This window comes from Bos indicus, chromosome 22 (genome assembly GCF_029378745.1).
Source record: "Bos indicus isolate NIAB-ARS_2022 breed Sahiwal x Tharparkar chromosome 22, NIAB-ARS_B.indTharparkar_mat_pri_1.0, whole genome shotgun sequence".
NCBI lineage: Eukaryota > Metazoa > Chordata > Mammalia > Artiodactyla > Bovidae > Bos > Bos indicus.
In genome coordinates this window covers 37380591-37396305 of record NC_091781.1, presented here as the reverse complement: position 1 = coordinate 37396305, position 15715 = coordinate 37380591, and the positions used below count along the sequence as shown (strand labels likewise).

General features: G+C 44.5%; 1 protein-coding gene across 29 annotated transcripts in view; it reads left to right on the top strand.

Annotated features, from left to right (window-relative positions):
* Positions 1–15715, top strand: part of ATXN7 (ataxin 7) — a 159532-nt gene that overhangs the window by 104009 nt on the left and 39808 nt on the right. For all 29 annotated transcript variants that reach the window (XM_070776363.1, XM_070776375.1, XM_070776374.1 and 26 more), the window contains 3 exons: positions 8316–8565; positions 10613–10872; positions 11340–11422. In XM_070776363.1, the coding sequence (XP_070632464.1) occupies positions 8316–8565; positions 10613–10872; positions 11340–11422 (593 nt within the window). The remainder of the gene's footprint in view (positions 1–8315; positions 8566–10612; positions 10873–11339; positions 11423–15715) is intronic.

Here is a 15715-nt window from a genome sequence, read left to right as displayed (position 1 = left end):
CTGAGAGGGCCTCCTGGCTCCAGTTTTGGCTTTTGGCTCACTACCCTTTGAGGTACTGCACGTCAGAGGTCAGCACTGGATCCCCCAGCTTGAGATTTGAACATTCCAGGCACAGTCCCACCGATTTGCTTCCTTTTTAGCATCAGACTATGCACTGGTTGCTCTGGAGTATTCCAATCAAGTCCTTGGGACCCTCCAGAAACTGAATCAAAGAAAAAGCAGATTTATGGTTAAAAGATAATATGTAAGGACAGGAGTAGAATTGGATTGTGTTTGTTGGTCAGACATGTGATACTGCTTTTAGAAAAGAACAAGAATGTTTACAGGGAGAAGTTGAAGGTGAGAGCAGTGAGGAGATATTGTTAAATGTGTTATGTCTACTTCCAGTCCGTGATGTGACTTTAAAAGTGTGCTAATTTTTTTTTAATAGTTACTCGGGAAAAAAATAGTTGTGTCAAACCCAAAGTCATGGTTTCACAGATACTGCTTAGGACGTTGCTTAACTGGGTATGCCTAGTCAGTTGCTGTAATATATATATATAATATATATTATGCAGGCTTAGATATAGTCTGCCTCGAGTCCTGATCTTTGATGTTTCATAGGGGTCGTACTCCTTATGAAACACAGATGATGCCAGTTTGACCCCTTGTAAGTTGTGTTTGGTGGCCCCAAAACTGAAATATGATGGTTACTTTGGGTTAATTAGGACCTATGAGTGCCACATAGCAGTTATTTCCAACCTGAATGTAAAATAAGCAATTTAAATTTTTGAAAGGGCTGCTTAATGAATGACCCAGCGTTTCTAAACTGAGCTTTTGGTGTATTCAGTTATTACTTACTATGTCTGGCCAAAGGATCTGTGTTTTACATTTTATAGCCATATGTAAGCTTGATTATTAAAAATCCTTGCTTTCAATGGGAGTAGTTATAGAGTATTAGTGGAATGGGACTGTAAGAGACACCATGAAATCTTACATTCCTTGACCTGTGGGTTGGTAGTTCTCATAAGGCCTTTCTAGGATGTCCCTAATGGTCCAATAATTAAGACTCCACACCTCCACTGCGTGGGGCATGGGTTCAGACCCTGGTTGGGAAACTTAAGATCCTGCAAGCTGTATGGCTTGGCCAAGAAAAGAAGGGGAAAAAGGTCTTTCTGTAACTGAGTATTCATTCTGTTTAACCTCACCTGACCTAACCCACCCAAAATCGTGAGTTTCACTTAGAGAAAAATTTGGGAGTTTGGGGAGCCATTGCTTAGATCACCTACATAAAACGCCACCTTTGGATCCGTAAACGACCAGCACTTTTCTTTTCACCTGCAGTTCTTCCTAAGTGACTCAGTTCTCTTAGGAAAATGGGCCAGCTTTTTAATTATAAAGTAATTTAACGTGAATGAATGTCTTTTTGGGTTGCTTTATGAATGTATTCATTTTTAATGAATTGTAAAAGTTCTGAGCTCTCCACTGAGATGAGCTTAGTATCTTCCCGGACTGACATGTAAACTAAATCTATAAACTTCAGTGTTTACCACACTGGAGAAGGTGCAGTGGGTTTGCTTTGTTCTTTAGTGATTTCTGTCTGCTTGAATAATGAGCAGGCCTTTCCCACTTGGTGTCTGTAAGTGTCACCACCTGAACTTAACAGGGAGCCTCTGTCTTCCTGGCTATGGAGTTCCCGGTCCCTGGTCCACAGTGGGCTTTACAACTGTTACTTAAACCCTGCAGCCCTGCAGGTAGGCTTGACAGATGAAGAGTCCGCCAAAGTAGGTGGAGTTAGGGCTTTGCCCAGGGTGTCACCCAGCTAGTTAGTGACGGAGCAAGGATTTGAACCCACGTGTCTCTGACTCCAAAGTTCTTGCTGTTTCAAGTGATCTACTAAAAAAAAAGACGACTTTTTTTTGGGGGGGGGGTTTACTTTGGATTCTATTCAAACTGGTTAATTAATCGAGAGTTTGTCCAACAGACTCTGTCAGAAAGATGACCGGGAGCAGAGCGTGACTGCAAGCGTGCCTTGGCGCTGGTCAGCAGGGGGCCAGTCTCACCCTGTGAAACAGGCGTTTGCTGCTCCTCCTCATGGGTTCTTTGTAGCACATAGGCGTCTGGGAACTTTGTAAGTGATTCTTTTTAGCCAAGCCAGAAAGGCAGCCTGACAAGCACTTTCTAGAAAAAAAAATCATTGTTAAAACCATCTTAAATGTTTCCCTGAGGGGGCGGGGTGGGGGGGGTGGGATGAACGTAACACTGACTGAGATCACAGCCAACCTTTAGGTTAGCAACTTCCAAATAGACACTAAATCCACAACAACCTGGTTTTCCCTTGAACAGATTGTGGCTCCCCACCCCAAATTTACCAAAGCTTTGTCTTATACGTGTTGTATGCTCTGACTGTGCAGCCCTCTGTGCAGCCCGAGCAATAGCCTGCACTTGCTGAGCGCTTGGAAAGAGGATATATGACCCGCCATCACCCTTCCCTTCAGCCTGCCTTTGGACTGTGCATCGTGGTCTGCTCATAACGCCACTTAAGGGCAGGTGGACTGTCCTGGCTCCAGCCTGGGCACTAGAGTCAGCCTCCCTGGGCTCGCATGCTGATCCTGCCTCTGGGTTAGCTGGGTGATGTTGGGCAACCAACTTGAGTCCTCTAAAGCCTTGGCTTTCTCCTCTGGAAAGGGGGGGTCATGGAAGTGTCTGCTCTGTAGGAAGATGGTTAGGGCTAAATGACATAGCCCCTGTAAAATTTTGTTGTGTGGTGCCTGTTGTGTGTGGTCTCTGCCCGATCAACTCCTGTTGCTGCTATTGTTGAAGGTGAGACTTAACATTAATCAGTTGTTCAGACCATAAAAGATGAGCAAAAGGTTTAATAAAATACCAGAAAAGGGCCTTGAGTAAAAATAGTTTTGTGGGGTTTTCTGAGCTGTTCACCGCTGTGCCTGCTCTTTCATGATGCTTGTGAAGAGTGAGGCAAATTGATACCATGCTTGGGAGTGATAATAGGCCTTGCTTTATTTTGGCATGTGTGGAACTGAGGCCAGAAGACCAACTGATCTCTCTTTTTTAAAAGTATGTGTTTGATAAACAAGTAAACCATGTTTGTTATAGAAAAACAATATGCAAATGTTTTTCAGAAATAGACCTGTAGGCCAAGGGATGACCACTTAGCAAATGACAGATATTTTTGTAGACTTTTTTTCAAGCATGAATGATTTGAAGTTAACAGTGTTTTTTGACTGCATTTTAGGTTTGTATCCTAACTTTGACAGTTGTACATCATAAGTTATTTTTAGGTTTGTTTTTTTTTTTTTTCTCAAAGCAATATATATGGCTTTTAAAGATCTAATTATTTGCTTTGAACTCCTTTTTGGTTTGTACCTAGGTGTCAACACTTATATATGCATTTTGTTTTTGAACCTCAGTATAAATCCACAATTGATTATAAGCTCAGTATTCTTGGTTACTTTCTGTTTTGGAAGACTTACAATTGTCCTGTCCCCTACCCATCCCAGTACCCTACCCTGGCCTGCAGTGGCGTCACAGGAGAAAGAAAGGCCAATGCACCCGTCTCTTGCTGTCTCTCTCTTGCTCCCTCTGTCTCTGACCGCACATCTATTTGCCTGTGTGGTCGCCCCCGACCCGCCACTGCTACACAGGCACTGCGCCCTCACCCACTCGTGTCTGTCTTTCTGTCTGTGTCTGTCCGTCTGCCTGTCTTTCCTGCTTGCTGGAGCCCGTCACAGGGCCCTCCTCACTTTGGGACAGACTCTGCTTTTTCTGGGCCAGTGCTAGGCTCTGGAGAGAGGAGTGCTGTGAAAATTCAACTCGGGCTCTTCACCAAACCACACTGCAGTCACGCTTAGCATCTGGCCACCAGTTTGTCCACTTAGGATAAGGTCCCTAACCCTACCCATAAGTTGCCCATTTCCCTTTTGATCTAGAAACAAAACACGTTTAAAAATCTTAAGAAAATTAAGGGCCCAGCTTGAAAGCTTGGGGAGAGTCCAACACAACTATAATTTAATTTGGTTTTTTCATCTTTATTTTCTTGTGAAGGGAAAGCCAGATGCCGCCCTTTCCAGTGAATAAGTTAGCAGACCATGATGTGAAGGAACAGCTTAATTCAGCAGCGTGACGAGGGTTTGAGCTGGCACTTTTCAGCCAGGATCACATTTATACACACAAACACACACACACACACACACAGTCTGTTTCAAGTTTTAGTGAATGAAAGAAATTCACATGATAGATTGCCATTGTAAATTTTTAAGCAGCTTTTATTGTTGCAGTAGGAAATATAACTTTTTTGATAAGTTATTGGTACATCAGCTGACTTTTAGTGTTAGAAAACTTTGAATCTGGATTTTTCTAATGCAAAATCCCATATCAAGAGTTAATAGACAAGGGAAAAAAAAAAAGCATTAACTGAAGAAAAAGGGAGAGTGGACTATAATGAGAATAGAAAACTGAAAGGGCAGGAACTTCCTTGGGGTCCAGTGGTTAGAACCCTGTGTCCCTCTGCCAGGGGCACGGGTTCAATCCTGGCTGGGGAACTGAGACCTCATATGCCATGCAGTGTGGCCAAAAAAGAAAATTGAAAGAACAAACTGAAATTGCAGTCAGTTCTGCTATAACAAAACATGCATTCCTAAAAAATTACTGCACTATGCAAAGTTGTGCAATAAAACCCACAAGAGACTCATTAGAAAAATGGGATAATGGGCACAAACGGTCAAAACTTAATCAGTGAGTGACACTGAGAAAGGTAGGACCCTAACAAGAATGGTAGCACAGTTGTGTGTGTATTAAATGCTTTGAAAAATGCCTAAATACTCTAATATGAGTTTTCCTTGAAGACAGCCTGGCACGCGCTTCTGAAGGTCGAGGTCAGCAGGGTTTCAGGTTGTAAGCTGCTGTGAAGTGGTGGAAGGAAGCCTATCCGAAATGGAGGGAAATGTCGCACCAGCTGTGGGTGGCGTGGCTCCTCACGTCCGTGGTGAACTGGGGTGGCTGGTGGATGTTTGGTGGGGGTGAGCAGACTGAGGGTGTGTGCTTTTATTTTCACTGGCTTAGTTCAACCAGGTGTCGTTTTCTGTGTCCACCTAGTGCTTCTTACAGAGGAAATCTCACAAAAGCAAATGCAGAAATTCTTCATGCTGAAATCATTCCCTAGTAGATCAGTGGCTTCAGAATTACTTTCTGTCTTCAAGATGATCATTACAGAAGATTAATTAGGTTGATAATTTACATCATTTGATATAAGAGAAAATACATCACTTTCACTCAGAGACACTTGAGAATTCTGATAACACGTCAAATTGTAAAAGGAATGTATTTCCTAGAAGTCAAAGATCTGGTTGGAAGTTTTCTCCCCCTCTTTGTATTACAGATATTGTGGTATTCCTTAGTACTCTTCCACTGGGGATACACAGGATGATTTTTGTGGCTGAATATGGATGAATATTTTTATATTTAATTTATATCAGAAGTGTAATGTATATTACAGACTTTTAAAACCTATTTTATACATACTATTGTTTGGGGAAAATATCTCTCAACTGAATGATACCCTATTTCATGCTAGGCCATCTGAAAATAGATTGGGAGGGGCAGTTTTGATTGGGGGTAGATTCAGGTTGCCCTTGGCGGAGTGGTACCATTTACTGGTGATGAGGGGCTCGGGGAACAGGAATTTTAACCACCCTGAGGTCCTGTACGAGAATTGTTGTGTCCAAAACACCAGTGATATCCCCATAAGAGACTGGTGAATATTGGATTAGGGAGGAACAGTGGAGTTGATCATTTACATAGAAATGTTGAGTGAAAAATAGTATTTTATGTGGCAGATGTGGACTTCCTCAGCTGTGGTTAATGGTCCTGGAGACATTAGCCTGGTGTTAGGCAGTCTCTCACCATTGGCTGAGCAGTGGAATCACACAGAACTTGTAAGCATCTGAATGCCCAGGCCACAGAAAAATCAGAATCAGAATCTCTGAGAGTGGAAGTGAAGAAGCATCAGTATTTTTTTTAGCTCATTAGGTTATGCCCATGAGTAGCCAGGGTTGAGAAGTACTGGTCTGGGACCATGTGAGAATCACTCTCTTCACAAGAAGAGCTGCACCAGTCAGGCCAGTGTTAACTGAAGGCCTACTCTGTGCCGGGTTGTCAGGGGCGGCTAACTGAGGCAATAAGCTCCGTCATCCAAGGGAGTCGGGAAATGGAAACAGATTTTCGCAGTCCTGGCTGACAAGGGCTGATGCTTGAAAGTACATTCAGAGTATCTGGGGATCACAGAAGAGAAGGAAACTTAATTTTTTTTTTTTTTTTTAAAGAAATCCTCAGATGCCAAATTAACTTATTTTGGCTTTCCCTCCCTTACACACAACTGTCATATCTGAGGAAGAAAGCAGCAGGCACTTATAAATGACTACCAGTTAGGCCTTCCTAACTTGGTTGTAGCCTTTGTTTGTTCTAGTTGGAGAATTTGAATTCTGTTTATAGATAACATAATAATTTTGTCCTAGTGTAGAGCAGGCTCTTAGTACCTCATAAAGCATCAGTGACCAGATGTCCTTCTGCGAATAACTCAGCACAGCTTCACTGGTTAAAAAAGACATTTGGAAATAAACCATTTACATGATGGGAAAACAATGGAAACAGTGACAGACTTTATTTTCTTGGGCTCCAAAATCACTGCAGATGGTGACTGCAGCCATGAAATTAAAAGATGCTAGTACCTTGGAAGAAAAGCTATGACTAACCTAGACAGTATATTAAAAAGCAGAGACATAACTTTGCCTATAAAGGTCCATTTAGTCAAGGCTATGGTTTTTCCAGTAGTCATGAATGGATGTGAGAGTTGGACCATAAAGGAGGCTGAGCGCCAAAGTATTGATGCTTTTGAACTGTGGTGTTGGAGAAGACTCTTGAGAGTCTCTTGAACTGCAAGGAGATCAAACCAGTCAATCCTAAAGGAAATCAGTCCTGAATATTCATTAGAGGCACTGATGCTGAAGCTCCAATACTTTGGCCACCTGATGCAAAGAACGGACTCAGTAGAAAAGTACCTGATGCTGGGAAATATCTAAGGCAGGAGGAGAAGGGGACCACAGAGGATGAGACGGTTGGTAGCATCACTGACTCAATGCACATAAGTTTGAGCTAGCTCCGGGAGTTGGTGATGGACAGGGAAGCCTGGTGTGCTGCAGTCCATGGGGTGGCAAAGAGTTGGACACTACTGAGTGACTGAACTGAACTGTAGTCAAATTGATTCTAATATGCGATTTTTAAAATATTCATATAGCTTCCATGTTGTGAGAAATAGATGTTGAGTCACATACATTTTTAAACCTAAGAGTTAAGCAAATATGCCATTTTAAAGTACAAGTTTAACTGAAGGTAATTACTAAGCTACCAGCATAAGGTACTTAAGAAGATAAAGTTACTAAATAATGTACTTGTTTCTGATGGTAACATTCTTCAGCTCTCGATTTATTTAGTATGCATTGCCTTACTCTGAGAGAACCTGATTCTCTAGTGGATAGACTTATTTTCAGTTAAACCTGTGTAGTTCTTGCTTAACCATGAATTACTTCCTGGTTTATAAAACAGGCAAAGCTATTTGTGGTATTTTTGTCTTACGCCTTTGGCATCTTAGTGGTGTGAACCAGAGCTGTGCCATCTGTAGTCAAGTAAGATTATTTTAAAAGTGGGGGAGGGGTTGGGGGAGGGGAGTGAAGTGATTCACTGGAAAATTTCAGCACAGATTCATAAGGAATGATAAGATAACCCTAGAAACATTCTTATTTGGTGTCATGTGCTGGTGGGTAGTGACAAAAAAATAAAATGAAAGTACAACTTGTTTCTTAACACTTTGCTGTTTTGAAAATTGGAGATATCCCGCACTAGAAAGGAAGAAATAATTCTGTGTGGTGTCAATGAACAGAGTTCTGGAGATGAATGAATAATTTTGCCCTCTCTGACTACAAATTGGAGTCAGTGAGGTTTATTTCTAAAATGCAAAACCCAGTAGTCTCAGGTTTAAAGTGGCTATTTAATTTCCTAGTGGTTATCTATGTATGATAAACCTCTTTATGGTGAAATGTTTTCTTAAGCAGAAGGACCAGTTCCTAGAATCCAGAATAAGTCTGTAGGGCCTAGATAAGCCATTTCTGAAAGCTGGTGAGTTTAATATATTTTCACTTAGTGACACATTTTTTGAACCTAAATGTGTTGATTTCAGGGGACTCCTCCAGGGTTCCATTGAAGACTTGCCTGAAACTGTTTTTTCTCCACCCCCCACCCCCCCACTTTGTTTTCCTTTTCAGAAAGAAGACATAGCTCATCCAGCAAGCCTTCTTTGGCCGTTCCTCCCACTTCAGTGTTTTCCTTCTTCCCTTCTCTGTCCAAAAGCAAAGGAGGCAGTGGAAGTGGAAGCAGCCGTTCTTCCAGCGGAGGTGTCCTGAGCACATCCTCGTTAAGTTCCAAGTTGTTGAAATCGCCCAAAGAGAAACTGCAGCTCAGGGGGAACAGGCCAATGCATCCCATTCAGCAAAATAGAGTCCCCCATGGTAGAATGTGAGTATGGCTCAGAGGGTTCTTAAAGCTCACCGGCCGCAAGTGGAACTGTGTACACAAGTAGCCTGTGAGAGTGTCTGTGGATAATGTAGAAGAAAGCCCACTTTGGGGCACATCCAGATACACGTTGTTGTTTCTTTTTGTTTCCCTATTACAGCTTGGGCAACTTTGCAGAGTCATGATAGCAATAATGATCAGGTTAATAATACTTATCTACTGATCCTTTCTTCTGTGCCAGCTGTTGAGATTTAGTTGCGTGTATTGTCATTTACTTATCACAGCAATCCTGTGTAATAGATACTGTGGTTATCTCCTTTATGTGCACAATGAGAGGGAAGCATGAAAAGATTTAGCCATGGGACTCTCCAGTCGAACAGGCCTGAGGTTCAAATCCCGCCCCTGTCACTTGCTAGCTGAGGGGCCTTAGCCAAGGCCCTGTTTTTCTCGGAGTTTTAAGACCATGGCCCCTGTGCAGGGTCGCTGGGACGGTAGGATTCATGTGTTAGAGTCAGTTAGCCAGTCAAGGCTGCTAGTGTCAGCCCCGCAGGAGACTGTGCAGGAAGGGGTGCTGGTGCTGCTGCCACTGATGCTAACAGTGAGAATAAAAACCAGAGACCCCCAGAAGCTGTTCTAGGGTTTTCTGGGCCTTGCAAAGCAAATAGGGAAGCAGTGCTTCCTCCCACCCCCTGACTTGGGTTCACGTCAGAGCACTGATGAGGGGAAGCTGAAAGAGGTTCCCACTACGAGGACAGGCCTTGACAAGTTTCCGCGGTGGCTCCATAGCTGGCAGGCTCTGTGTGGTCACGTGAAGAGCAGCCGCTCATGGAAACCCGTCCTGCCGGCTCATGGCATCCCTCGGCCTTGGTGGCGGGTGGCTTTTCCCTGGCCCGCCTCCCTGTGGAGGGTATGCCATACGTCTCAGTCCCAAGGTCTGATAACCTGGTTAATCTTCGGGCAGCGGCCACACCTGCTCTTGTGCACAGACCTTGCCAGCTTGGAGAGGCCATGGCATCTTGTGGTGTCTCTGCCACTGTCGGGCTGCTCCAGGTACAGCTGTTTGGTGCTGTTTGTCCTGGTTGCTAAGCCCCCAGCCTCCACTCATCTGTCAGAAGCGCAAGTACAGCGGGCTTGGCTTTCGTTCCTGGAGCTGTCAGAGCGCCAAAGAAAATGCCAGTGCAGCGTGTAAGTCACTCGCCAGCTTAACAGCTGTTAGAGCACTGACTGCGTTGGACAAAATGTACAAAACCTCACTGGTCCAGATTTTCTGTGTCTGTAGCTGGGCTTTAGATGGGGACCAGGCCAACTATTAGCTTCGAAGCAGTGTTTGCCACCCAAGTGACAGGATCGGTAAGACGCCAAGAAAAATCAGTTCTTGGTTAGTGATCCAGGTATTCAGTGCTCACGAGCTGGGTGCCAGGCACTTAGATTCCAGGCTCCTGTCAGGGAAGCCTTCTTCAGGGTCTGGAGAATTACCGCTTCAGTGACACGTCATGTCCTAATTAAACCTGGATCTTCCTCGTTGACAGGGGCAGAGAGGCTCTTCTTGGAGATAAACTATAAGGCATCATTCAGTTCTTCTGAGTCCATAGTGACCTTTCTCGGAAATGTTCTCTAATTTCAGTTGCGCTCTTCTCTACTCACTCATTTTACTTCATTTTGATGGATCAGTTCTTAAAAATGACAGTTCTCAAAAGATATCCTCACAGGGTCCTGGAGTAGTCTCTGGTCCTTTGAGACCCTTTCATATTTTGCTGCTTGCAGGAGTTGCATTGGGTAACAGGCTCACGTGTAAGATTGTTCTGGAATGAAGAAAGGCCACGCAAATGTGATAGTTCCTCTGGAGCTCTCTGCCTCTCCAGAAAGGCTTATGGATAAAGGTTTGCTGAGTTTTCTGCATAGTCCTAACAGATTGTCCCAAGGTGCCTTTGGGAACCTAGCTCTGCATGGCACATAGGTAGACCGAGGTTCTGCCTCATCCCTCTGGCTTGCCAGTCTCCTGGGGCTGCAGGGCACTCAGGTGCTGGTGTTCTCACTTCCCCTACAACAGCATGACGCCCTCTATCAAAGTGGAAAAGATTCATCCGAAGATGGATGGCACACTACTGAAATCCGCGGTGGGGCCCACCTGTCCTGCTCCTGTGAGCTCCTCAGTCAAGCCTGGCCTTAACTGCCCCTCAATACCAAAGCCAACCTTGCCTTCACCTGGACACATTCTGAATGGCAAAGGGCTTCCTGCACCGCCTGTTCTGGAAAAGAAGTCAGAAGATTACTCCAATAACAGGAAGTTTTTAAATAAGAGATTATCAGGTAACTTCATATTTTTTCTCTCAGTATTTCTTTTTCTATTAACTGGGCATTCCTGGGGGAGCAAATCAACTATTATTAGAAGTCCTCCTTTTAGAACTAGCCAACTTCAGCTTTCAGATGGAGTTCCCTAAGTTGTGTCCTTGACCTCCTCCTCCTTGGTTTTAAAGTGCACGTGTGTGTAGGTGACATAAAAGTAGCTTTCTAGTGGCATGTTCTTGAATGAGTAGTGAGGAATGCTGGCTCACATGGTCCCTCTCCTTCGTCTGGTGACTACAATGCCCATCCTCTCAGTGATGTCGCGACTTTTTTTTTCAGTGCTCAAAACATTTTATTTTTTCCATTTATTGATAATGTGATAGAGTTGCTTCAAGTTATAATTTGCCTGAAATAAGAGAATCTCAGATTTCTATTTTCAGAATAAATGAAGGAGTGTTGAACCCATGGTAATGTCTGTGTGCTTTTGACAGAAAGAGAGTTTGATCCTGACATCCACTGTGGGGTCATCGACCTCGACACCAAGAAGCCCTGCACCCGGTCTTTGACATGCAAGGTAGGGAGGGGCCCTGGGGAGAGCCCAGTGCTCCGGGAAGCTGGGGGCCGGGGCTGCGCAGCACTGCCCCCCCGGGTCTTTCTCACCCACAGGGCCTCTGTTCTGGTGACTTTCCTGGATTTTTAAGGGCGGTGTTGGCTCTGTTTTGATGGAGAACACCTCCAATTCAGAACACGTGGGGCTGTTGTTATAAACTGCTGTTCTGAACTGCCCGCAGCGGGCATTGTTGTTTCCAGGAGGACAGTGTTTTCCCCTAATCAATCTGTTATCGTCAATGCCTTTAATTTGAGAGGCTCCCCTTTACTGTGTTTTGAAGTGTACTGACATAGGATACATCCAGAAATTTCCTTTGCATGTATGGGTAGATTCTTAAAATGTTTGTGTGATTCTTAAAATGTTTGTGTAATCTCTGGTTCTTAATTTTACAGCAATTTAAAAAATCTGTGACTTTGAGATAGTGTTATTTTTTTAGTTTTAAAAAACCCAGGTCACGTGTAATCCTATATCTGTGTGTGCACACACACACACAAGTATGTATATCGGTGTGTGTATACATATGCATCAGTTTGTTCAGTTGCTCAGTCGTGTCCAACTCTTTGTGACCCCGTGGACTGCAGCACACTGGGCTTCCCTGTCCCTCACCACATCCCTCCTGGAGCTTGCTCAAACTCACGTCAGTTGAGTCAGTGATGCCATCCAATCATCTCATCCTCTGGCTTCCCCTTCTCCTCCCGCCTTCAATCTTTCCCAGCATCAGGGTCTTTTCCACTGAGTCAGTTCTTCACATCAGGTGGCCAAAGTATTGAAGTTTCAGCTTCAGCATCAGTCCTTCCAATGAATATTCAGGTCTGACTTCCTTTAGGATGGACTGGTTGGATCTCCTTGCAGTCCAAGGGACTCTCAAGAGTCTTCTCCAACACCACAGTTCAAAAGCATCAATCACACACACGATGAAAATGTAAAGATTCTCCCTTTCTTCCCTGAGTTTTCCTTAGAAAACTCAGTCAGTGTGCTCATGAGAAGGTGGTGTATTTACTATAAAATTAGTGTGGATGTAGGGGTGGCTTCAGTAGACCCTCTGTAAATGAGCATATATGTTTATGTCCCCAGCTACCCTGCAGATGGGTTCAAAAAGTATTCAGAATCATTGCCTTGAAGTAATTTTAAAGCCATTGTTTGGCGAAGGTTAAAAATTATAGAAGTTAGTGGTGTTCACTACAAATTAATAAAGTTTTTGATGTATTATAGTAAATTTTGCCAAGGATTATGTTTGAATAAAGACATTCAGGTTCCACTTCATCCACTAAACAGTGGAAGAATATTAAGATCTTCAGAAATGAGGAATGTTATTTGTAGATAGTTCTTATTAATATTTAATTTTAGTGTGTGGGTTTTATCTTGCAACAAGGTACTGAATATTTTGAGGAAATTGGTCAAGAGCACCTTTAAATATCTAATTTTTAAAGAATTATGGATCCTTTTCTCTGAGGAAAACATACATACACGTGCATGTTCTGAATTTTGCATTTTATCACAGAGGTCATTCCACTTCAAATTCACCTTTGAATCTCCCAGTTAAGAATTCCTCAGGACAAATTGCTTTGCTTTCCGTCGTATTAATTGAACACTTCGAATGGTGCGTTGTCGACGGTAGCCATTTGAGCTCTGTTACACTTGTGTCCCATTCAACGTGAGCGTGTCCCTCAGCCCTGCTCCACACTGTATCACACTTGCCAGCCTCTCTCCACTCTCTCCCTGCCTGCCTGACTCTCAGCCACATAGATTTCTCAGTGTTGTGATAACTGTGGTTAGTGAAGGCTGCTTACTTTACCCAGGATGCTCTTCTTTAATTATCTGTGAGGCATGCTGATGAACCAAAAGCCTTATCAACTCCAGTTCTGCAAGGGATTTGCCCAGTCTTCTTCCTGAACCTTCAGTGGCTTTATGTGGATCCTGCCTTTTTCTCACGTCTCTTCGAGTTGTGCTTGCCCTTCACGTGTTCTGTTAACGGGTCTTGAGCGTCTAGTAGGGTGCTTAGCCTCTCTTTGCATTGGTATGTATCCTTACCCAGGCGGGGCACAAGTGCACCATAGAACTGGCGGAGCACGCAGCATGGCGACCGGCCTGTCCTGGCACAGACGCCCGTGCTTTGCTCTCGTGGTCTGTGGGTCATTGCGTCTCCCTTTCCCTTCCTCTCTTAAGCCATGGGGCTGAACACGCTTGAGCGCCCCAGCTCAGTGTCCCCCGGCTGCTGTCCAGGTCTCTGTTAGGCTGAGGACACTGTCTGCTCTCTTGGCTGTCAGGGCACCTGCCGCTGCCCACTCCTGTCATTCTGTCGTCTGCCTGCCACCCTCGCTATCCCCTCCTCACTTCCTCATCTATCCAGTGTTCTGTTCTGTGTCCTTGCATGTTCATACAGGTAGACTTGGGCTCCTCTCCATGTAGAAACAGTTACTGCACACACATGTGGGCACAGACCTCCCTCTAGGCCCCAGGATACAGGCTTGAACAAGGCCTGGCTCCTACCCTTTATGGTAAAAGTTACCTCTGATGAGTAATACAAAGAGAGGCCAGGGTAGTCGCAGTCTTCACTAGGGGAACTGAGTCGGGGAGGCTCCTTCACCTTAGGCCTACTAGGCTGAACTTCTTGGGGTTTGTCTGGGCAGAAAAGGGGTGGAAGAAACAGCGGAGACAGTCGGTGTGAAGGCTATGGGAGGAGGGCAGAGCAAACAGCTTAGGGTCCACAGGGCAGCCTGGGGGTGGGCAGGAGACAGAGCAAGCAGCACCTGGTGCTAGAGGCGTGGGGAGCAGGGAGCACGGGTGTTAGGGCAAGCCGGGCCCCGGGCCACCTTACAGCGGGTCTTTATCTGTGGGCTTCAGACAGTTCCCAGAGTTCTGATGGGCAACGTCAGACTGTTCTTCAGAACCCAGTGGAAATGCTATTTACTCTTCAAACCAAGCTTGGGAAATATCCATCATCTCTGCCTACTTTCTTCACTCAGTCTTGTCATGCTGGGCACCAGGGGACGCTCAGATGAGGAGTAGCTCCTCCATCATCTGTCTGAGAGACGGGCGGGTGGACCAGTGACATCGTGCATTCATGTGTGCGTTCAGCGCGTATTGGAGGGCCACTGTTTGTATCTGCTTTTCGTTTGAGCCGTTGATGGTGTGCCAGGTGCTGTCCTAGGTGTTTGTACAGCACTGAACAAGACACAGGTTCTTGGCTTCATTTGGGTTACTTTGGGATATATTACATATTAAAGAAAAACAAGTAAAAAGTTTTTTAAAGCCCTACTCATGTTTCTGTCTGTGCCAGGTTACATTTGGGCAGACATAGTTGCAGTGTGACTGATAAGGACTGGGTTATGTTACTGAATTGCACAAGGGAATGAGAAGTCTGACTGTCCTTAAATCCTTCCCGCTGCAGCAGACATGTAAGCCTGTAGGGCAGTGTACTTGTATAATGTGTGGACAGTGAGCACACGAGAATGATCATTTGTAGTGCTGCGGTGGCATGCATGAGGGAAGGACTCGACTCACTCATATTTGGGAGGTGTTATTTGGGCCTCTGTGGTTAGTGGCGCCTTGCTTATTTATTTATTTTTTTAATACCGACAGGGGTCCTGACAGGAAGGAGTGGTCAGGTTTACTTGACCTTTCTTCTTCTCAAGAGTAATTCCAAATTTCTAAAGATGTGACCATTTTTGATTCTGAGATTACACATTGTCTCCAGTTCCAGAAATGCTGTCTGTCCCATTTTCTTGATTTCCATAGTGAGTGCATGTTCATGGGGTTTCACGCTGCTGTGCATCTTTTCCTGTTCACAGTCTGTCTTCTCTTGGATTCACACTCTTTAATTCCCAGATCTCCCTCTGCCACATCAGCCCCTGTTTCTAGGGTGTCTTTAGCCGCTTCCTCTGTCCTTATGGCATTGTCTCTGGAATAAAGAAGCAGTTGTATTTGATTTTTACTCTCTGGCAGTTACTGAAAGAAGACTTTCTGATACATGTTTATGGGATGTATCATCCCATAAAAGGGAAGTGTTTCTTCCCTTTTAATACTGAAAACTCTTAAGTGGCCCAAGAAGAGACTTTCTAGTGGGGTTGGTGACAGTCCTGATCAATGAATTGCTCCAGTGACACAGAACTTAAGGACCTGTCACCTGTTTGTATCGTCTGCCCCTCAGTTACACACCAGGTGGCATGGTTGACTTTTTTTTCTTTCTTCTGGTGGAAGTGACATCACCAGAGTCTTATACATTTGGAGCCTGGAATATCTGCTTCTAGCTTTAAA